Source organism: Chiloscyllium punctatum, chromosome 8 (genome assembly GCF_047496795.1).
Source record: "Chiloscyllium punctatum isolate Juve2018m chromosome 8, sChiPun1.3, whole genome shotgun sequence".
Classification (NCBI taxonomy): Eukaryota; Metazoa; Chordata; class Chondrichthyes; order Orectolobiformes; family Hemiscylliidae; genus Chiloscyllium; species Chiloscyllium punctatum.
This window is the reverse complement of record NC_092746.1, coordinates 96,627,914-96,650,727: the sequence shown is the minus strand read 5'-3', so window position 1 is coordinate 96,650,727 and position 22,814 is coordinate 96,627,914. Positions and strand designations below refer to the sequence as shown.

At 41.7% G+C, this 22,814-nt stretch overlaps 1 protein-coding gene and 1 long non-coding RNA gene across 2 annotated transcripts; one reads left to right on the top strand and one right to left on the bottom strand.

Annotated features, from left to right (window-relative positions):
• Positions 1 to 14,233: 14,233 nt before the first annotated feature.
• On the bottom strand, positions 14,234 to 17,015 carry LOC140480777 (uncharacterized). The gene is made up of 2 exons (XR_011961402.1): positions 16,856 to 17,015; positions 14,234 to 16,511 (listed from the first exon to the last, which is right to left on the bottom strand). It is a non-coding gene; the product is annotated as an uncharacterized lncRNA (long non-coding RNA).
• Positions 17,016 to 17,201: 186 nt separating this feature from the next.
• Positions 17,202 to 20,260, top strand: fzd8a (frizzled class receptor 8a). The gene has a single exon (XM_072576137.1). The coding sequence runs from the start codon at positions 17,888 to 17,890 to the stop codon at positions 19,664 to 19,666; it is 1,779 nt and encodes a 592-aa protein (XP_072432238.1). The 5' UTR covers positions 17,202 to 17,887; the 3' UTR covers positions 19,667 to 20,260.
• Positions 20,261 to 22,814: the final 2,554 nt, after the last annotated feature.

Sequence of the window (22,814 nt, the reverse complement as noted above, 5' to 3'; positions counted from 1 at the left end):
TTAGGGGGATCTATAAACTCCACCCACTGGTGTCTTCCTTCTCTGGTTATTATTTATCTCCACCCAAATGGATTCTACATCCTCTAATCCAATCATTGTATTTAATTCCACCTCATGGTTTCAAAGTCACCCCACCACCCTTTTTCCCTGGTCTTTCAAAAGCCACATAGACCTGATTATTTAGTTCCCAGTTTTGATTTCCTTGTAAACATTTTTTTTAGATTAGATTACTTACAGTGTGGAAACAGGCCCTTCGGCCCAACAAGTCCACACTGCCCCGCCGAAGCGCAACCCACTCATACCCCTACATTTACCCCTTACCTAACACTACGGGCAATTTAGCATGGCCAATTCACCTGACCTGCACATCTTTGGACTGTGGGAGGAAACCGGAGCACCCGGAGGAAACCCACGCAGACACTGGGAGAACGTGCAAACTCCACACAGTCAGCCGCCTGAGGTGGGAATTGAACTCTGTGTAATGCCGATAACTTTAGACCCATTAACCTCTATTTATCCTATTAAATTACTTATTTTGCTCTGAATACTATTTATATTTAAGTAAAGAGTGTTTTTACCACCTTTTTCCCCTTTGCCATTTTCTTTAGTACTTGGACACTGCGTTCCTTCCAGTCAGCCTGACTAAATAGTTGCCCTGCAATGCTCCATAATCTTTTTTGTTGTAAACCTAAGTGTACCCATACACCCTCTCCAGAACCCTCTTATCTTTGATTTAATTAATGCTTTTTATACATTCTTGCCACTTTTAATTCTATATATCACCTAATCCTATCTATTGTGAGAATGTGGCATGGGATAGGAGAGGCACGGGAGAAGTTGATTTAAGCATTTTGATCAGATTTTCAAGCCTTTTTCTCTGCTATGTTAACTGTAATCTTTGATTGCTTTTAAAAATTGTCATCAGTGTGATCTGCTTTGCATTTTCTCTCTCATCGAATGCATCTTAATGGCATAAATATAAACCAGGACAAAAGTTGAAAAGCTTCCTGATTCTTGATTGAATATGTCTGCATAATGAGCAAGGATGATGTGAACATGAATTTTAAGACTTAAAAAAGAAAGATATAGAGTGATCCTAGTCCCTGCATCTCCTTTCTCACATCCATTGTAAGAATTGGCATCCACTGATGAGATTGGAAGGTAGATGGCTGTAACTTGATATCAGAAAATATGACCAATATCTGACAAGTGTTTGGACTGCATTTCAGGACTGCACTAAGGAGATAACTCCATTTTGAAAATAAAAGTAAAAGTGGTAGATAATAAAATTGCAACAATTTATACTTACACAACAGAGGTATGTAATAAAATGTCCTAAAACACTTCACAGAAACATTGAATGGAGAAAAGATAATGGCGCTGATCAAAGTCAAGATTGAAGAAGTTAATTTTTGAACACATTTTTTCAAGGAGGTAAGTAGGAATACAGAGGAGATTAGACTGAATGTTCAATCCTGCAAGGCTGAAATGGCTAAAGAGTCTTCAGTGAATAGAACAATGGGAGTAGGCACTACAAGGAGCAGAGCAGAGGGAGTATAAAGAATATCACAACTGATTGAGGTTGTACAGGTAGGAAAGGGTGAGGTACTGGAGAAATTTGAAGATGTGTGCAAGAAGACTTTTAATTAGTATATCTAACTTCAATGAATAGCTAACACAGGAGCATTATGGAGAAAAAAAGAGAGTAGTTGTGTGTTGGATAAGTTGTCATTTGCAAAGGATTGAACTCCTCCAGAGCTAAGGACAACACTAGGATAATTGGGTCTGGAGGTGGTGAAAGTTGTGGATAGCATTAAAACTCAAGTGTAGATAAGCCAAGGACAATATTATTATGACAGCATGTATAGGTGCTGCTAGTGGTTTCAGAGATTACATTTAACTAGCAAAAGATTATGGTTACCCTTGCACAATTTCATGAAATCTGCCATCCTTGCAGGATGATCTTCAGGGAAAGGTTAAATCATTGTGTCATTATTTCTGTGAAGTAGCCGTCCCAAGCACAATGCCTTAAATTATGTCCTGAATGTCATTACTCTTATTAATACACAATCTTCCAGTAAATTGGATGTTTACCATGCATCTTCATCCAATTACAAAGTGAAACATACATCTGAAACTGATACAAGTATTGAAATTTTAGGGAACTTTGCATAGGAAATTCTTCCAACATTATTGAAGACATATTATTGAAGAGGATAATGGGTTGCTGGTTAGACATCTTTATGAGCTTCTTGTAACTTCTCAGGACAATTTCTCCACCATCATGACACTTTGGCACATAACAAATAGCAACAGACCCAACTAGAAGCCAAGTCCAGATAGTTAAAACCCTCAAATTAATTTAAGATTTAACATCATTGACTTATGAAGGAAGAGGTAGGAAATAGAGAAACCAGATGCATCCACAACTCAAGGGATAGTGTTCTCAGGTGAGTTCACCCTTTACTCACAAGCAGAAACACAAATATAATGCTTATACTATATTTAAAATGAAAACATGTTTTGAAAATGTATCTCTTATAGTGAACCCATTAACTTTTATTCATCTTCTCAGAGACATGGATTGCCAGTAACCCAGAGACCATCAGGGTCTCATCCCATCGAAAATAACTCTAACCCTCTAACCAACTTTGCAAGCACTAGACTACCATCAAAGTGCAGAGGATCTAAATTGTTAGCAGAAGGATGTGGCACTACATGAGTTACAGTGGAAGAGTGAAGTGCTGGTGGCATAAAAAAGAGCAGGAACTCTCCTTTGCAGCACTGAGCATTTAATACCATACTGAACAACCATCTCATAAGGTATTTTTAAGTTTATTCACAGAATGCAGGCATCACTAGCTAAGTCTTCCTTTATTGCCCCTCTCTAATTGCCCTCAAGATGATAGTGGTATGCTGCCTTCTTGAATTGCTACAGTCCATGTGGTATAGATACACCCACAGTGTTGTAAAGAGAAAGATTTTGACCGAGCAGCAGCAAATGATGGTTTGAAGGGGAGCTTGCAAATGGTGGTGTTCACATCCATCTGCTTCTCTTGCCCTTCTGGGAGGTAGTGGTATGCATGGCTCACGTGGGAAGAATACCCTGGAGCTCCAAATTTCATCTCACTCCTGAAGAAGCATCTAAATATACAATCTGTAAAAAGGTTATTTTTCAATAATCTCTACTTTGCTACAAGAAAATTCTCTGACCAACAATTTTACTTTTTTTAAAACAAAAAACCTCCCCAGAGGAATATGTGTGTGTGTGTATGTATATATAGTATGTGTGTTTGGAGGATCGAATCAGCCTAACATGGTTATCATTGCTCAAAGGGCAAAGGAAAAGATGAAGATTGTTTTAAAAATAATGTTCGGCAGACTGGTAAGTCTTTACTTTTAGGAAGTAACTGTATTCCTTTAAGTGTGCACGCTATTTTTGAACCCCCACTGGCCATGAGCTCCCACCAAAAGGTTCAATCCAGGCCAGAAGCTTACTTTAAGTATCAATTAGGCTGGCCTTGGGAAATTTTGCGAGGTCAGTCATGCATAATTTTAACACATGCAGAGCTCAGTTGGCTGTATTCTGACACTTCAGTGCCAAGATGGAAAATACACCCTCCGACATCCTTATGTTACACTCTTGGAACTAGAATTTTCATTGGTCTAATTGGAGCAATGCAGAGAAAGCTTTAATCTGAATTTAACTTGATTTACACCTGGTATCAAAGTGATTGATGCTATGACTGGGTGCCAAAGCTGGAACCGTGTTCCACTTGCCAACAGTGAGACATCTTACCTTAACATTCCACAACCGGTGCAGGAATAAATATGCATTGATAAAGTCCATACCAATATACAACCCTCAATTAGTATAAAATTGTTGTTTCTCTCATGCAAGAATTTACGAGTTTGTTAAACTCTCTGAGGAAGTTCAAACAACATTCAAAATGTTTCCTCAGAACGCAGTGACAAATTAAGTGTGGTAAATTGGATAGTTCTTTCAAAATTGCTGGCAGAGGGCTGATGAGCCAAGTGGCCTCCTCCTGTGCTATAAAATTCTATGAATTGATAGTTAAATTTGCAGAAACACAGAGAAACATTTTGTGTTTGTTGAAGTAATGAGCTGAAGGTGGATTACCATACAAGGTGTACACATCCAAACCTCATAGTGCTAACACTGCAAGGGGCCAGACAACAGGCTGTTAGAGGGCCCAGCTGCACCCAGTTCCACCTGTGACTGATTATTAGAAAAGCCATAAGCAAATAAGTACCAGGGTTGGGTAATGGAAAAGGTGGGTATGAACGGAAAGGATTTTCTCTATAATTTGAAATAGTGTAACGTGATTAAAGTTGTGCAGAGACTTCCTTTGACTTAACCAAATTAAAGTATATTTGTGCTTGGTTTTTAAAGGGAGAAATTAAGTTGAAAGGAGCCAGGTTTCTGATTGTCTTGCTATAATCTTAGAAGCAATCTAACATTTGCTTTGATGATATAAGTAACCAGATAAACTTTGACTCAAAGTTTAGCCAGTTGAATAAACAGCAGTCAGCAAATTGAATTGTAATTTTACTTAAAAGGAAATAGGATCTGTGACCTGATTTCTTTTCATTTTGCCAATAGTAGTTTGTCCAAACAATTAATTACTATTGAATGCAACTGGCATTTGTGTTTAATCGACATTCTGGTTGAATTAGTAGCACAACATATGATTGAGAGATTTTTCTCCATGGGCTACAAGGTAATTGTAAACTTAGTTATAAAAACACATTTACAATTTTGCTACAAATAGTGCACACAAACCTTTCTCTTGATGTTTTGTCACCACAGAGCTGATGATTTCAGATGGACTAACACTCTAGACAAGTTCTGTGTCTTTTCATGAAACATCTTACAGAAAATGAGGATGCCAATTTCTGAGTGGATTTATACAATAATTATACAATAATAAATCACTTCCCATTGTCTCCACCATTCATTCATATCACAGTTTCTAGAGATTCTCAATTAAAATTGATTCTCAATTACCTTCTGAAAAAAATACATGTCTAGTTTAAATAGCAACCAGCGAAAATATCAGAAAACAGAATCATCTGAATTTTTTTATTCATTTATGAATTGGGGCATCAATGGGTGAACCAATATTTATTGCCTCATCCCTAAATGTCCAGAGGACAGTTAAGATTTAACCACATTGCTGTGGATTTGAAGTCATGTGTAGGCCAGACCAAGTAAGGATAGCAGATTTCCTTCCTAAAGGTCATTATTAAACCAGAAAGATTTTTTTAGCACAATTGACAATGATTACATGGTCACCATTAGACTGTCCTTTATTTCCAGATTTTTGTTGAATTAAAATTTCACCATCTGCTGTAATGGCATCCACACCTACATCCCTTAGAATATTTATCTGGGGGGGGGGGAAGCGAGATTATTAACCCAGTGAATCTACACCCTCTACATCACTGCCTTTCCTTGGTAAATTGAAGCAAATTTATTTAATAAATTCCTTGGCCCTTAGTCCGTTATGTAGAATTACATATGACATTTGGGGAAGAAATAGACCATTCTGCCCAACTAGCCCGTAGCAACCTGCATACTCACACAAGTCTCCTCTCATGGAATCTACCTTAACTCATCCTTTCAGCATACCTTTCTATTCTCTTTTTCCTCAAACTTATATAGTTTTCTTCTGAAAGTATCTAAGCAGTTTGTCTCTATCACAATCATTGGAAGTGATTCCCAATTTGTGATCACTTCTGAGTGAATAAACTTTTCCTTTTCTTAATAGATCTATTGACAACTGTCTTGTATTTAGGCCTTTAATAAAAGCATTCTCTTCACATTTACCACATATGAACAATTCACAATTTTAAAGATCTCTTTGGTGCTCTTATAACGTCTTCTTTTTCTAAAGAAAAAAATCCCCAAATTGTTCAATCTTTCCTGAAAGTTATAATTTTACAGTTCTGGTTCTAAATTTCTAAATCATTTTGCATGTTCTTTTGTGCATGAATAATCTCTGCATAGTGTAGAAATTAGAACTGTGCACAGTAAGTTCAGCCTAACTAGAGTTCAATTCAAGTCTAGTAAAACTTCATTACTTCAAATTGCATATTACTAGAAATATGTATTCCTATGCAAAATCATCAGTGTAAAGAATGGAATAACAGTGGCCCTAACACTGTTCCTTGTAGGACATTACTATCAACTTTCCTTCAATCCAAATAAGTGCCTTTGACCCCTCATAGTCTGCTTTCTATTTTGTAGCGAATTGGTTATCTATTCAGTTACTTGACTCTTGATTCCATATGTCCTGATTTTTTTTGTTATGCGCTTACAGTGCGCTTACCTTAACAAATGCCATTGGAAAATATTCACTGTATTAAAAGAGTTTGTAGAAAAATCCACTTCATTAGTTTTCATGAAGCATGCAGACAATAAACAAATAGACAGACTTATATGATTGTACAATTTTCAACTTTTCTTCAGATTTCCAGTAATTGAGATTTCTTTTTTTATATAAAAACTCAAGTCAAACAACCATACCACATCATGGCAAGTAATCTGCTCACTGAGAAATCTAATCATCACTCATCTCTAAGGGTGAACATAACTGCTTAACGACATGTAAAACTAATTTTTACTGTTGCTTCCATCTAGAAAGACCAAATAACTTAAGTGATTAAATCTATTAAATTAAGCTGTACTGACAATGGGAAACAAGGTATAAGATTTGATTCCTGATCTTTGTTGAGTTAACCAACATCCTGAAGTGCCAACAAAGTATCCTTTAAACTGGAAACAGCATTTCCAAGTGAAGAGAGAAAGAACAAATTTCATCTTAACAGTGTTGGAAATGTGAACCTGGATATTATCTGAATGTCACCCCATAGTTGAATTGCCAGTGGATCTGCACCTCTGGCACAGTGACCTTAGCCAGTGTTGGAGCATTAATTTGATGAGGGTTCAAATTAAATTCCTGGTCTATACTGAGCTCCAATTTAAGTTGAGGTGATAACAAACAAAGAAAGACTTCCATTGATATGGTGATTTTTACAGCCCCAAGTTGCCTTAAACCATTTTTAAATGTCTGTCACTGTAGATGTGATTCTGTTTACTTCGGCACTTCTGAGGAGGAAATCAGCAAGGGTAAATTGTCCTGGTTACTATGCGGCAATCGCCATTCGATTTGTGGACATTGAGTGAGGATATGATTGGGTGTAGCATACATTGTGAAGGTTCATGCATGAATAATAACTATTTGGGGAAGTAATAGATGCAAATGTCAATGCATCCAGTTGGTAGTGCCATGCTTAGTAATGATGCTATATGCCCTTAGTAACCAAATGGTTCCTTTCCACAACCTTTTATACTTCAGCTAAAATTGTTAATGAAAAATTATTGGAAAATAGTAGTTACTTCTCTCAGTAGTTTTTCACACATGCACAGGATTACAAATCTGTATATTGCATGCTTTACAAAATCGTAAACATAGATACTTCTGCCCTTGACAATATTTAATCGTTTGTATTTGTGCAGGAAACTTTGCACAAATGGCTAATAATCGAATGACGAAAATAAAACCACTGATGAGCTGTATGTCAGCAAGAATCACATCTATGAAGCTTCCAAAAATCAATCTTAGGAATTCCCAAAACTAAAGGATTTTACTCATATAATGCACATGAAAGAATTTGGGGATAACTTTGTATGTTCTTTTTGAACATATTACATTGAATAGACATAGTTTAAAGACTGGCTTTGTGACATGTTACAAATGAGTCATAATGTATAGTCTTTTCAAACTGCCATTTCTTCTTTCAATTCTCATTGTATGTGACAACGCATGCACACTAAAATCTTGTAATTGTAAATATAAAACATCAAGATTTATTCTAAAACAAGAAAGAGAACCTAGATCTTGCAAGGGAGCCAAGAAACAACTCCAATTAGTTCTGCTTGGTTTAGTCCATCATCTGATCTGTTGAAATCAATGTCATGGAAATTAAAGCCATAACAGATAGAGCCGTCATTGTCTTTTTTCAGTGCAAGTCTCACTTCAATTGGCCATTGTTTATATATAGAATGCCTCAGACCCTTTCAGTCAATGGCATTCAGGTCAATTGTCAACTACAAAAATCTTGTCAAGTCACATCGGCAGCAGCAAAGCATGTGTAGAGTTTGAGGTTTGTTACTCACAGTCAAATATGTTTCACCAGTTTGGCGCGCAATTGTGTCATTCTTTCTTAATGTCACAGTTATTGTGCTTTCATTTTATTTATTCAAGGGATGTTGGAGCTACTGGCTAGCCACCATTTGTTGCCTAACCCAAATTCCACTTGAGAAGTTAGTGGTGAGCTGTGTTGTTGAACCCCTGCAGTCCATGGGGTGTAGAGACACCCACAGTGTTGTTAGGCAGGGAGTTCCAGGATTTTGACCCATTAACAATGAATAGCAACATATGTCCAAGTCAAGATAATTGTGAATTGGAGAGGAACTCTTATCTCATGCATCTGTGAGCCATGGTTTCCTAGGAGGTAGAGTTTGCAGGTTTGGAAAGTCCTGTTGAATTCCTGTTAGTGAGTTGCTGCAGTGCATCTTGTAGATGCTGCACTCTGCCAGCACTGTGGTCAAGGCAGTGAATGTCTAAAGGGATGCATGGAGTGTCAATCAAGTAGGGTGATTTTTCAATTCACGGGGGACTGGCACTCAGTGTTAAAGGAAGTTGTACAGATGGGACATCCTTTACCTTAATTATTCTGGGACCTGTGTTCTGGTGACTCATGATTTTAGAGGAGTAGCAAAGGCTTTAAACTAAATTGTGGGCAAGGGATCAATTGACGATAAACAGTCATAGAGTCATAGAGATATACAGCACAGAAACAGACTCTTCAGTCCAACTCATCCATGCCAACTAGATAGCCTAAATAAATCTAGTCTCACTTGCCAGCATTTGGCCCATATCCCTCTAAACCTTTCATACTGATATACCCATCCAGATGCCTTCTAAAGATTGTAATTGTACCAGCTTCCAACACTTCCTCTGGCAGCTCATTCAATACATGCATTACCCTCTGTGTGAAAAGATTGCCCCTTCAGTCCTTTTTAAATCTTTCCCTTCTCAGCCTAAACCTATGCCCTCTAGTTTTGGACACCCCCACCCTCATCCTATCCATGCACCTCATGATTTTCTAAACTTCTGTAAGATTGCCCCTCAGCCTCCAACATTCCAGGGAAAATAGACCCAGTCTATTCAGCCTCTCTAAAAACGTTCAAACCCTCCAAACCCAGCAACATCCTGGTAAATCTTTTCTGAACCCTTTCTAGTTTCACAACATTCCTCCTCCTATAGCACAATACTCCAGAAGTGACCTCCCAACTCTTATACCCAGTGCACTGACCAATAAAGGCAAGCATACCAAACGCCTTCTTCCCCAATTTTGATGTCATCTGCAAACTTATTATATTAAAGAGGAAGGAAAAGTTAAGAGAGCAAAATAGCTATAAAAATGTAAATAATCCAAGTACGACAGAATTGAAAAACATACAAACACAATAATGTGCCAGCAGATAGGGTTATTAGTTGTGAAATTATTAAAAAGCTAGAATTGAATACACTCCAAAAGAATGCAGGCAACTTTGACAAAGGGAGATGATTTAATGGTGTAAGCATGTATTTTTATCCCTAATCTCATGTTCTCTCTCACTATCTGACTTGAACGTATGCTTGCAGTTGCTCTGTCTTGATATTTAATATGTTAATGATTTAGATGAGGGAATTAAAGTGTAATACATCAAAATTTATTGATTACTCAAAGCTGGGTGGAAGAGTGAGGTGTGAGGAGGATGCAGTCATGCATCAGTGTGATTTGAACAGGCTAAGCGAATGGGCAAATGCATCACAAACTTATCCATTTTGGTAGCAAAAATGGGAAAGCGGATTATCATTTGAATTACTGTAAATTGAATGAGGGGAATGTTCAACAAGACTGGCTGCCCTCAAGCACCAGTCACTGAAAGTAAGCATGCAAGTGCTGCAGGCAGTACAGAAGACAAACTGTATGTTGGCTTTCATAGCGACAGGATTCGAGTACAGGAACAAGGATGTCTTGCTGCAATCGTACAGGGCATTAGTGAAGCCACACCTGCACGCAGTTTTGTTCTCCTTATCTGAGGAAGGATATTCTTGTTATAGAGTGAGTGCAATTAAGGTTTACCAAATTGATTCCTAAAATGGCACAAATGACACATGAGGAGAGAATGAGGCGGTTAGGATTGTATTCTCTGGAATTTAGAACAATGAGAAGAATCTCATAGAACCTATAAACTTCTAACAGGACCAGGCAGGTTAGATACAGGAAGAATGTTCTCAATGATAGCAGAGTCCAAAACCAGGGATTATAGTTTAAGGATGAGGGATTTCTTAACCAAGAGAAGGATAAGCCTGTGGAATTCATGACCACAGAATGTAGCTGAGGCCAAAACATTGTATATTTTCAAGAAGGAGATAGAAGTAGCTTTTGTGACAAAAGAGAGGGCAGGATAAGAGTAGTGAGCTCAATGATCAGTTATGGTCATATTGAATGATGGAGCAGGCTTGAGGGGTCAAATGGCCTACTTCTGCTCCTACCTTCTGCAGGAGAGAAGTGTGAAGAGACTTTAAGCATGGAAACATAAGTACGTTGCCTGTATTGATAAGTTGCATGCAGAGTGGTGACAGAAGGAACATTTTCAGGTGAAAGTTAATGAAGGAAAAGGTTACTATGATTTGTCTTGAACACTGATGACTTTGTCAATTTAACAAAGAGGCAAAGTAAGTGGTAACTCCTTATTGTTGTTGTCGTTCCCACAAAATGCTGCTTACGTATTTATTTTGCTTGAGACATTGAGTTGTTCAAATGATGTGGTCCTGTTGGCATTCACTCTGCTGGACACTTCCTGCTATTGTTATTGTGTGCTGTTTTCTTTTGGGCTGATGCCTCTCCAGTGCATCAATACTGCAGATTTTGTTTTGCTTACTTAGTGAATTCACTACTTTCTTGCCTAAACTATAGGCTTTTAACCCTCCTGCAAGACTTCAGAAACATCTGAGATGTTTAATAAAGGGGTCCCTGATTTACAAACATCCATATTTACGAACACAGCTCTACGAAAAGATGTAATTTTAAAGATCTAACAAATGAACATTTACTGTACTTATGAACAGCTATTTCATATTGTCCTATGTGCACAAATCAACTTGTGAACTGACTCAAGACAGAACCAGTGTGCAACCCAGACACTGCCTGTAAATAAATACGTTGTACAGATATGGCATTTTTTTGTTGGAATTGCCTCTTAAGCTGCTGCCAACCTTTAAACTTTCGGTGCATCTAATAGCAAGATCACAGTGAATTGCATTCTGCAGTTTGCAATACTCATGCATGTTTTGCTGATGCTCGGAACTCTGGCAAAATCAGCATTCATGTCAGCAAACAGACACAAAGTGTGCTTCTCCATTATACACGCTGTGATTCCACCCAAGCAGAAAATCCAGTCTACTCTCTTAATCAGTGACAGTTCAGGAAATCTAAAATAAAACAGAAAATGTTGAAAATCATTCAGCAGTCCAAGTAGCATCTGTGGCAAGAGAAGGAGTCAAACTTTTCAAAGTCAGCAACTTTACATCAGAGTTAGAGACGTGAGCAGGTTTCATAGAAGAATCATAGTATCCCTACGGTGTGGAAGCTGACCATTTGGCCTATCAAGTCCACGCTAACCCACTGAAGGGTATCCTACCCAGACCCACCCCATTAATCCTGCATTTCCCATGGCTAACACACCTAGCCTGCACAAACCTGGACTCCATGGGCAATCTTAGCATAGCCAATCCATTTAACTTGCACATCTTTGGACTGTGGGAGGAAACCCATGCAGGGACAATGTGCAAAGTCCACACAGACAGCCACCCAAGGGTGGAATTGAGCCTAGGTTCCTGACACTGTGAGGCAGCAGTGCTAACCACTGAGCTGCCATACCACCCCTATGTTTAAAGTGAGTACAGAGGCAGGTGAAAGGTTAACAAATGAAAGGGAAGAAACTGAATGGTTTGTGACAATGTGGAAAGTAAAAGAAGAGATGACATATTTGTCTGGAGGAACTAAATATGACAAAATCAGAACCATTACTACAATAACTGCTGTTCCAAAAAAAAGAAGCAATGTTTACAGATGTTTTTAATAAACATTAAAAACGAAGCAAGTGTTTGTTTCTCTACTACTATTAAAATCTGCAGCCTAAAATATTCACTACATGCAAACATAATTCTTGACCAAGTATATTGTGTTGTATTTTGTAATGTTAATGAAATATGTTAAGGTTAAATTAAGAACTAAAAGATAAGTAAAGAAAAATAAAATGTTCTGATGAAAAATCAAAAGACTCAAAATTAAGTTAATTCTTCCAGACCAGTTGGGATTTTCTTGCAATTTCTGTGTTTAAACTAAAAGATAAACTTGTACTTCTATAGCACCTTTCATGACTTCAGGATGTTAAAGGGTTTTACATCAATTAAGTACTTTTAAAATGCAGTCACAGTTGTAATGAAGGAAACTTGGCAATCAGTTTTGAACACGTTGAGGTGCCAGGAACAACACAGTAATAATAACCAAATAATCTATTTTAGTGATCCTGAGTGAGCAACAAATATTGAGAGAGTTCCACTGTTCCTTTTCAAAATAGTGCCATGGAATCTTTCATATCAATATGAAACAGCAAACAGGATCACCATTTAATGTCTCCAATGCAGCACTTCCTCAGTACTGTATTCAAGTTTCAGTAGATTCTATGCACAAGTCTCAAGTGGGATTTGAACCCACAAACATTTGTTTTAAAGATGACAGTGCTACAATTTGACCACAATTAACATCTAGGTAAATACTTACTCACCGATTAATGTTAAATTAAGTGATATTGTCACCATGAAGAGCTGATGATTTTGTCCTGATGAAGGGCTCTTGCCCGAAACGTTGATTCTCCTGCTCCTCGGATGCTGCCTGACTTGTTGTGACTTTCCAGTACCCCACTCTTGACTCTGATTTCCAGCCTCTCAGTCGTCACTTCATCCTCCTGATTTTATCATCAGCCAACTGCCAAACCCAACTAACTGTAGGTGAATCATTTGTTTCTTCCCTATCTTCTTGCCCTGCCAACTAAGGTTTGATACACTGAGTTAACACCGGGACAGTACTGCACCATTGCAAACAATTACTTTGAAACCTACCAAAATGTATCAAAACATTTAGATTTCTCAAAAGCTTTCATTCATGTCCCTGTGAACATGATACATTTTTGCTTTGTTTTTATCACAGAAATTACAGAATAAACAATTTCAGTATGGACAGTAGTATTTTGTAGATGTAGACTCCACATCAACATCTTTTCACTCATACTGATATAATTGCCAGTTAAACTTTGTGATTGTCTCAGATTCAATCGTCACCTTTAGTTGAGCCTTCTACGTTCCAATAATACAAGAAGTTAGGGTAATCTGTGATATCACATATCAGCTAAATCACCTCCTTTAATCATTAAGTGCTCGTATCAGCATAACGAAAGTTGATGAAGCAATTTCATTACTGCATTAAGAGGATTGTGAGTTTAAACGCCACTTATAAATCTGAACATATGGCTCTAGGGGAAGGGCTTTTGTGGTGCAATGGTAGTATCCCAGCGTTTGGGCCAGATGCCTGGATTCAAGTCCACCTGCTCTCAAGACATGTTATAACATGTCTTCACAAGTTAAAGTATCTACAGCAGCCTAGGAGGGCTCTTATGGTGCAGTGGGTATGTCCCTACCTCTGATCCAGGATTCAAATCCCAGTGATTTCAGAACTGTGTAATATATCTGAATGGTTTGATTAGGAAAATATCCATAATTCTACAGTGTTTTACTACAGGATTCTCAGATGTTTTGTCCTTTGGGTGAAATGTGAAAATCATGCGTGTTCTGTTTAAGTGAATATCATAGAGCCCATGAAATGATTAAGAAAATGCAGTGATTTCTCCAATAACAAATGAATGAATTATTTATTTATTTGTCACATATATAGATATATGTCTTGAAGATACATTGAAGTGTTTTGTAAACCAATCTTCTACATTGAAACAAAATAGAACTACTAAATGTTCAGTTCATAATTGTTTGTAGGATCCTTCCTGTGAACAAATAACTACTGTAGAGATAGAAGGCACTATATATTCATTTTATTACTTTATTTTTGTAAGGTAGTTGCCATGTCTAACTATAAACAAGGAGGTTGACAAAACTGCTGATATAATGTCTCTCTACTACAGTAGACGGCATTTTTCTGAAGCCAGGAGTATGATACATATTCAGTCTGGGACAGCAGAGACGGCACTCCCTAATTTTTGTCTGCTTCACCTGAGCATGAAGTCCTTTCCTTTCTAAACATTCTATTTACATTCCTGAAAGTGGCATGAGAGGTGATGGAGGATATTCCATAGCACAACTGACATCCGACTGTCTCGGATTAATGCCTAGCAATCAGGAGTCTCCCCCACTCCGTCACAAAGGTACTGACGCCAAATGGGTTGTCTGGTGGCTCACTGATTAGCACAGTGCCAGGGACCCAGTTTTGATTCCACCCTTGGAAAATGGTGTAGAGTTTGCATATTCTCCCAGTGTCTGTGTGGGCTTTCTCCAGGTGCTCTGGTTTCCACCCACAGTCTAAAGATGTGCAGGTTAGGTGGATTAGCCATAGGAAATACAGGATAATAGGGATAAGATAGGGCATTGGGTCTGGTTGGGATGCTCTTTGGAGGGTTGGTGAGGACTCGATGGGCTGAATGGCCAACTTCCACACTGTACGGAGTCTAAATGTAGCACTGCCTCATCCAAGCTCGCTCAACACAGATCATGAATTGGACCTTGGCCCTTTTTGGCTGGAGCATTGTCTGCATCCTGTGAGAATGAATAAAAGGGGAATTGGAAGATAGTATTTCTATATGACTTGGGAACCTTTCATTTCAAAATGTATTTAACAAGGTGTTGTTAAAGTTGCAAGGATTCAGAAAAGATTTACAAGGATATTGCCAGAGTTGGAGGATTTGAGCTATGGGAGAGGCTAAATAGGCTGGGGCTACTTTCCCTGGAGTATTCAGAGGCTGAGGGATGACCTTATGGACGTTTATAAAATCATGAGGGGCATGGATAGTGTGAATAGCCAAAGTCTTTTTCCTAGCATGGGGGAGTGCAAAACAAGAGGGCATAGGTTTAAGGTGAGAGAAGAAAGGGATTTGTGGGGCATCTTATTCACACAGGAGATAATACGTGTATGGAATGAGCTGCCTGAGGGGGTAGTGGATGTGGGTACAATTACAACATTTAAAAGGCATCTGGATGGGTACGCATATAGGAAGGGTTTGGAGGAACCTACTCCAAATGCTGGCAAAGGGACTAGACCAGTTTCGAATATCTGATAATCGTGAACGAGTTGGACTGAAAGGTCTGTTTCTGTGCTGTATAACTCTATGACTATCTTAAATGAACTTGGAGTGGTAAAATTGACTAGAGTTCACGCACTCTAAAACAGATTCCTTCAGGAGTTTGCTTCAAAAACATCCAAAAGTTTAGGAAACAGTCTACACATTTAAAACATTTCATTCAGAACAATCGGGTGCTAACATGATACGGAAGACCCTGTCTTTAACATGAATCTTTAACAAAGTTTCTTACGTTTTTTTACCATCAATATAGTTAGGTTTGTTGGACTTAGATCAGACCATGGCAAAAGATTATAACATAGGCGGATGGTGGGGCTGTAACTATCTATTGAGTAAGCATCATTTTTCAAAGAAGCTATCATTATTGCATGTGAATGGAAGCTAATTGAAACATGATTACTGTATTGCATTTTTAGTAACTCCTTCACCAAAAACCATATTAACCAGCGAATTCACTTGGCACCCAATGTCATCAGTCTATTAGAATAAGGATTTGTTAAATGTGATGCTTCAAAGATTTAATTGGAGGGACAGCATAGAAACCGGAGGCGACCAGTCTTCAAATACTCAAGCGGTCTCTAATCCCTGTGCTATTTCAGAGCTGCTACTAACGTTACTCACTGTGTAATAACACAGGGTATATACATGAACAGTATGGCTCCCATTAATCATGTGTAAATCCATTTCACAGAATTCAAAAGCATCGCGTCTGAATGCTTTACGATATTTCTGTGAGAATGAAATACTGAAGGAGTCCTTGTGGTTCGGTCACTTGAATTTAGGAGAGGGTGTGGCGAGGCGGGAGACAAAAATGGAGAGAATTTGGATTGCAGTTCGAGGCGAGGGACCCTCAACCCAGCTCTAAAAAATGCACACACCACGATGAGGGTCCTCCCGTTTTGCACTTTCAGAAATAAGGCGGGAAAATAAACGCCAACATTCACTGGCGAAGTGCAAATTGCTGAAATACACAGACGGGTGTGATCAAACGACACGGGCAGTACTGAAATGAACAAAAGAAAAAGAAAGTTTATATCAGTTAAACTTCATCCGAAACGGCACACGTGTACAATCGTTAAACTTGCTACAGCGCGGCTAAAACTTGCCCAATAGTTAAACTGTTGGAAGGACACGCGCATCAGCAATCATTTATTTACAATCCCTCGCTCAGCTCCCGTCCTTTTTTCGCGCTGTTTGTATTTCCCTCCACTGCACAAAAGGATCTAGCGAAACCCACCACCTGCACTCTAGTATAGAGACAGAAAATGCTGGGAAATACCCAGCAGGAGATGTCGACATTGTTCTTTAATGTATTTATCTCTAAAATGCCCATCGCCTTTAACTAACTCGAGTTTCCGTTCTTAAAGATGCAGCAAACCCAGCTTCTGCGTGAATCCCTGGTCGAATGAAACATCAATTCAAACACGAAAAAAAACCCCCAAACAATTCCTGTTCGAGGGGGCGGGAGCTTTAAAGACAGCCCCCTGCGAGGAACTAACAAGCGAAAATTAACCTGCTAACCGCCCAACCCCTCTGGAAGCTGTCACTGTGGGATTCTTCATTGAGGCGAGAATGGACTGACAGACACTGTGTTCCCCCCCGCCCCCCTTTCCCTCCGCCCCTGTCACCGTGTGATTGGTAACCCGGGCCAGGGAAGGGGTGGGATTTGGCTTGTCTCACATTATAAATATACAACAGTATGAGGTTCTCAGCACTCGGTGATCATTTAATGGGACGCGGCGTTGAAATTCAGTCCTGGAGAATTTGTTTTTATTTGGGGAAGAGGAGGGCCACAGCGGGATCGGTAGTCAGTCTGAAGGGAATCCACCTTCCAAAACCCAGGACTGCTTTCCCCTTTGACCAGCCAAAAAAAAGGAAAGAAACCCGTGTCCTTTCAAAGAAGAGGGGAAAAGAAAAAAGTTAGGAGGAACTTGGATGAAGTTTTGTTTTGGGGAGGGGTGAGAGAAAGGTGCAGTTGTGGGCATCTTAAGTCAGACAGGCCTGCGAGAGAGGGGGAGGCTAACGTTTCACTGCTCGTCCTCTGCATGAGGTGCTGCGCAGCGCCGATGCCCAGGCTCAATGCGTGTCGGCTGCTGATCCGCATGCTGTTCTGAGATCGGGAGTGAGGAATTGGAGGTGGAGGGTTGGGGTGGGGGGCGAGAGGCTGGCTGCTCCTGGAAGGAGGAGGAGGAGTGGAGCAGGAGCAGCAGGAGAAGGAGACAATCTGCACTGTGCTGCTGGACCCGAGGATTTTATCTTGGCGTTTGTTGAAAAAGAAAGTGTAAAGGAAGAAGAGGAGGCGGTGTGCTCGGTGCTGGTTGAGAGGATCTTTATTCCCCCCCCCCCCCTAAATAAATAACCAAGCCTGGAGGGTGTGCAATGGAGTGCTGCTACCTGCTGGAGCTGCTGCTGGTCGTGGCGTGGCTGCAGAGGTCGAGGGGGGCCTCGGCCGCCAAGGAGTTGTCCTGCCAGGAGATCACCGTGCCCCTGTGCAAAGGCATCGGCTACAACTACACCTACATGCCCAACCAGTTCAACCACGACTCGCAGGACGAAGCGGGCCTGGAGGTGCACCAGTTCTGGCCGCTGGTGGAGATCCAGTGCTCGGCCGACCTGCGGTTCTTCCTGTGCAGCATGTACACGCCGATCTGCCTGGAGGACTACAAGAAGCCGCTGCCGCCGTGCCGCAGCGTGTGCGAGCGGGCCAAGGCCGGCTGTGCGCCCCTCATGCGCCAGTACGGCTTCGCCTGGCCGGACAGGATGAAGTGCGAGCGGCTGCCCCGCCAGGGACAGCCCGAGACCCTGTGCATGGACTACAACCGCACCGAGGCCACCACGGCGGCGCCGCTGTTCCCGCACCGGCCCCGGGCTCCGGCCGCTCCGCCCGCCGCTCCCCCTCCCGGAGCCAGCCGCCGGCCCCCTGCCGCCGCCGGCCCGCCCCTGCCGCCGCTCCCTCCCCGGCCTCCGGGCCGCTGCGAGCCCGCCTGCCAGTGCCGGGCGCCGATGGTGCCGGTGCGCAGCGAGCGGCACCCGCTGTACAACCGGGTGCGGACGGGCGAGGCGGCCAACTGCGCGGTGCCGTGCCACGACCCGTACTTCACGGCGGACGAGCGCAGCTTCACCGCCTTCTGGCTCGGCCTGTGGTCGGTGCTGTGCTTCGTCTCCACCCTGGCCACCGTCGCCACCTTCCTGATCGACATGGAGCGCTTCCAGTACCCGGAGCGGCCCATCATCTTCCTGTCCGCCTGCTACCTGTTCGTGTCCGCCGGCTTCCTGGTGCGCCTGGTGGCGGGCCACGAGAGCGTGGCGTGCAGCCGCCCGGCGGCGCCCTCGGAGCCGCACGTCCACTACGAGACCACGGGGCCGGCCCTGTGCACCCTGGTCTTCCTGCTGGTCTACTTCTTCGGCATGGCGAGCTCCATCTGGTGGGTCATCCTGTCCCTCACCTGGTTCCTCGCCGCCGGCATGAAGTGGGGCAACGAGGCGATCGCCGGCTACTCGCAGTACTTCCACCTGGCGGCCTGGCTGGTGCCCAGCGTCAAGTCCATCGCGGTGCTGGCTCTCAGCTCGGTGGACGGGGACCCGGTGGCGGGCATCTGCTACGTGGGCAACCAGAACCTGGACAACCTGCGCGGCTTCGTGCTGGCGCCGCTGGTCATCTACCTGTTCATCGGCACCATGTTCCTGCTGGCCGGCTTCGTCTCGCTGTTCCGCATCCGCAGCGTCATCCTGAAGCAGGGCGGCACCAAGACCGACAAGCTGGAGAAGCTCATGATCCGCATCGGCGTCTTCACCGTGCTCTACACCGTGCCCGCCACCATCGTGGTCGCCTGCTACTTCTACGAGCAGCACAACCGCCCGCACTGGGAGCTCACCCACAACTGCTCCTGCCTGGGCGAGCAGGAGGCCCGCCGGCCGGACTACGCCGTCTTCATGCTCAAGTACTTCATGTGCCTGCTGGTCGGCATCACCTCAGGCGTGTGGATCTGGTCGGGCAAGACCCTGGAGTCCTGGAAGGCCTTCTGGACGCGCTGCTGCTGGGGCAGCAAAGGCACCGGCGGCTCCATGTACAGCGACGCCAGCACCGGACTCACCTGGAGGTCTGGCACCGCCAGCTCGGTGTCTTACCCCAAACAAGTGCCGTTATCGCAAGTTTAACATTCGGGATGGTTCTCTCGACCCGGCGTCTCGTTGGAATGTCAGCGGACTTCTAATGGTATCCATTAGTCAGAAGTGAAGGACTGACCGCAACTATGTACCTGGGCGCTGATACTTCTTGACTCTTAACCGTTTTGGTATGCACACGCTGTCAGAAATGTGAGGGGGAAAGGAGTTAAGTCGTGTCCCTGACCAGGAACTTTTCAGCCGGTCGCGATTTTATGATCATGCCAGGACTCGGTTCTTCATTTTTAAAAAATTGTTGACATTAATTCAAATAGAGGAACGAATGGAGTACTTGACACAGGTCGTAATGGTTATAAGCCTGGGTGCATCAACCTGCCTTAAAAATCCTGTTTTTTTAGTATCCCCAAGTAATACGGGTTTCTTGCAAAGTTGTATTTATATAATTATTTGTACTATGAACACAAATCTGTAAATTGTGTACATAACAAAAGCGTTTTTTGAAGTATATTCAGAGTATGTACATTTTTTTGTATATAAAAAAAAGTTTAGTGGTTGCCTTGCAGGAGCACCAGAATTATTTGAAACAATTATTCTATTTTGGCAATAAAACAACTTTGATTTTAATTACGTTTGGAACACGCTCGGCAAATCTTGCTATTTTCTGGGAGGGGTGAGGGGTGGGAAGAGAAATGTGCATTTTACTGGTGGGGTAGTTTGTTGAGATGTTAGTTTAGGAGCAACTGAACATTTTGGTAATTGTTGAACTTTTTACCTGGCTGCCTACTGGTTGAGTACATAATTTCTTAAACGAGGCTCAATTCAATAGGGTTAATCTGTGGGAGTGAGCCTTTTGAATCGAGTAACTTTGATGTCTCGTTTCCAAGCTTGAAGTACTTTTTCTCTCTCTCTCTCTTTCTCCTCCTCCCACCTACCCCCTCCCCCTTCATTTCTAGCTTCCCTTGTTTTCAAGGACATCAGCCGCCATCATGGTGCCTAAAAAAATGAATTAAAAGGGACGTTTTTGAGATTTAACTCGTTTAAGGGGGGGGTGGGGGGGAACGACTTGTAACAGTTAGTGAGCATGAAGGGAACGGAGAACAGTATTTTAAACAGCTTTTTCTGCATTGTTGCCCAGACTGCAGGCAGCAAGGCATAGGCCTGAACACAGAGAAATGCCCATGAATGCCCTACAGGTGGTCCAGCTCGCATAATCCCCCAATTTAAGGCGCTCTCCTTTGCAAGACAATTGCATTACAAAGCCCTCTCTCTTTTTTGCTCCTAATTGAAGCAATAGGCAAGAATTATAGAATACAAGCTGTTTTTTTTTTAAAAAACTGCATGGCAATTGCCTGGACTATAGTTGCAAGCAGATCAACGGAATGACAGCGTTGTTCAGGCGAGTGTGCGCTCCTCATAAAAGGGCATTTCACTCTTTTTAGCAGTTTGGCGGACATAAAGAGAAACTATGCTCAGCACACACGCAATTTTATGGCAGATTAGTGATAATTTAAAAGTAATTGGGAAGGCTGCGCATTAGTACGAAATAAAATGCCCCCGGGTCCAACGTTTGTCAATCAAGATAAGAGAGGGACAGTCCCATCACTTTGGGGTCAGTCCTGCTAGTGACCAAACCAACACTAATGCAAGCCAGCACTTACTGAAGTTTATAGATTCAAATTCATCAAGTTTAATAAGATGATGTTAATCTAAAGTTTGCATTTCTCCATTCCACCTGGATGATGCAAAATTATTTCCAAAGCATTAATTTTGTGAACAGGTGCTGTATGAATTCAGTCATGCAATGCACGTTTTCATTACTGTACGTTTGGCTTACACGAAACAGATAATTTACAACTTGAAAGGGATCACTTCTAAAAACCATGTCAAGAATTCCCAATAAAATGTATGTAACTTTATTTTTCGCCCTGGTTATTACCATTTTTCTTCACGTTTTATGGCGACCTGTAGAACCATCAGGGGCCAGGGCTCAGTGGGTGGCATGTGTATATTTTATCACTGAATTTAATCAGAAAATGTCAACAGATTCAGTAAATAAACCGGCTGGAGGATGCCAAACACGAGTCGTGCTGCAGCATCGAGGCGAGATTTGGCAGCCCTGTTGATGTGAAGTGAAGGGTACATGTATTTATAATAATGATTTGGAGATGCCAGTGTTGGACTGGGGTGTACAAAGTTAAAAATCACGCAACACCAGGTTATAGTCCAACAGGTTTAATTGGAAGCACACTAGTAACTTGAAAGCTAGTGTGCTTCCAATTAAACCTGTTGGACTATAACCTGGTGTTGTGTGATTTTTAACTATTTATAATAAAACTTCCTCAGCAGCCCTTTCAGAGGTCCTGGTCTCTGGGAATTGCAGCAACCCACTGTGGTTATTTTTGCAGAGGTCGTGTTAATGGGTAAAACTGCTAGGACAGGGCCCAAGCTGAGTTTTAGTGCAGTTAAAGGATTGACCAGAAACGGATATTTATCTGAAGGACAAGCTTTTAATTGAATACAAGGCAGGAGTGTGGACCTTTATGGAGTTAAGCACAAATGGGTGCAATACAACTCGACAGTGCCCTATGTTGTTTTCTGCCTGTCGATTAGAATAAATAGGACACAGTTAAAACCTTTGCCACAGATTTATAAACGCATGTTCGTTTTCTTTGCCTGGCGTACAAAGATCTTCCATTTTCACAGATGCATATTGCAAGGCGCCAGGAGACAGGTAGATTGGTGAAGTAAAATGTTGAAAATATCCCTCCTGCCAAGCGCTACCACCGACACAAAGCTAAAGAGAACAAAAATCAAAAGAACTGCTGTAAATCAGAAACAAAACCAGAAATTGCTGGAAAAGCTCAGCTGTGCACAGATGCTGCCAGACCTGCTGAGCTTTTCCAGCAATTTCGGGGGTTTTGGCTGTGAAAAGATTGGACGGAGCAATCTCCCATGTAAGCGGTGGTGAGTTTTCCGAATCTCCGTCCCAATGAAGGCCAACCCCAGTACAGTATTTACATTCCTTTTAGCGACTTGGCTTGACGGCATTAGCTGGTGCAATGCAGGGAATCTTGGGAATGGAGCCCTTGACAAAATCGTGGTCCAGCCAGCTGGATTCTTAAAATACTGCGATGCTATTTCCTTGTGCGAAAAAAAACGGTCATAGCAACGGGCAACTCTA

Excerpts from the sequence above, each read along its gene's own strand:
- fzd8a (XM_072576137.1), top strand. The coding sequence starts at position 17,888 with ATGGAGTGCTGCTACCTGCTGGAGCTGCTGCTGGTCGTGGCGTGGCTG.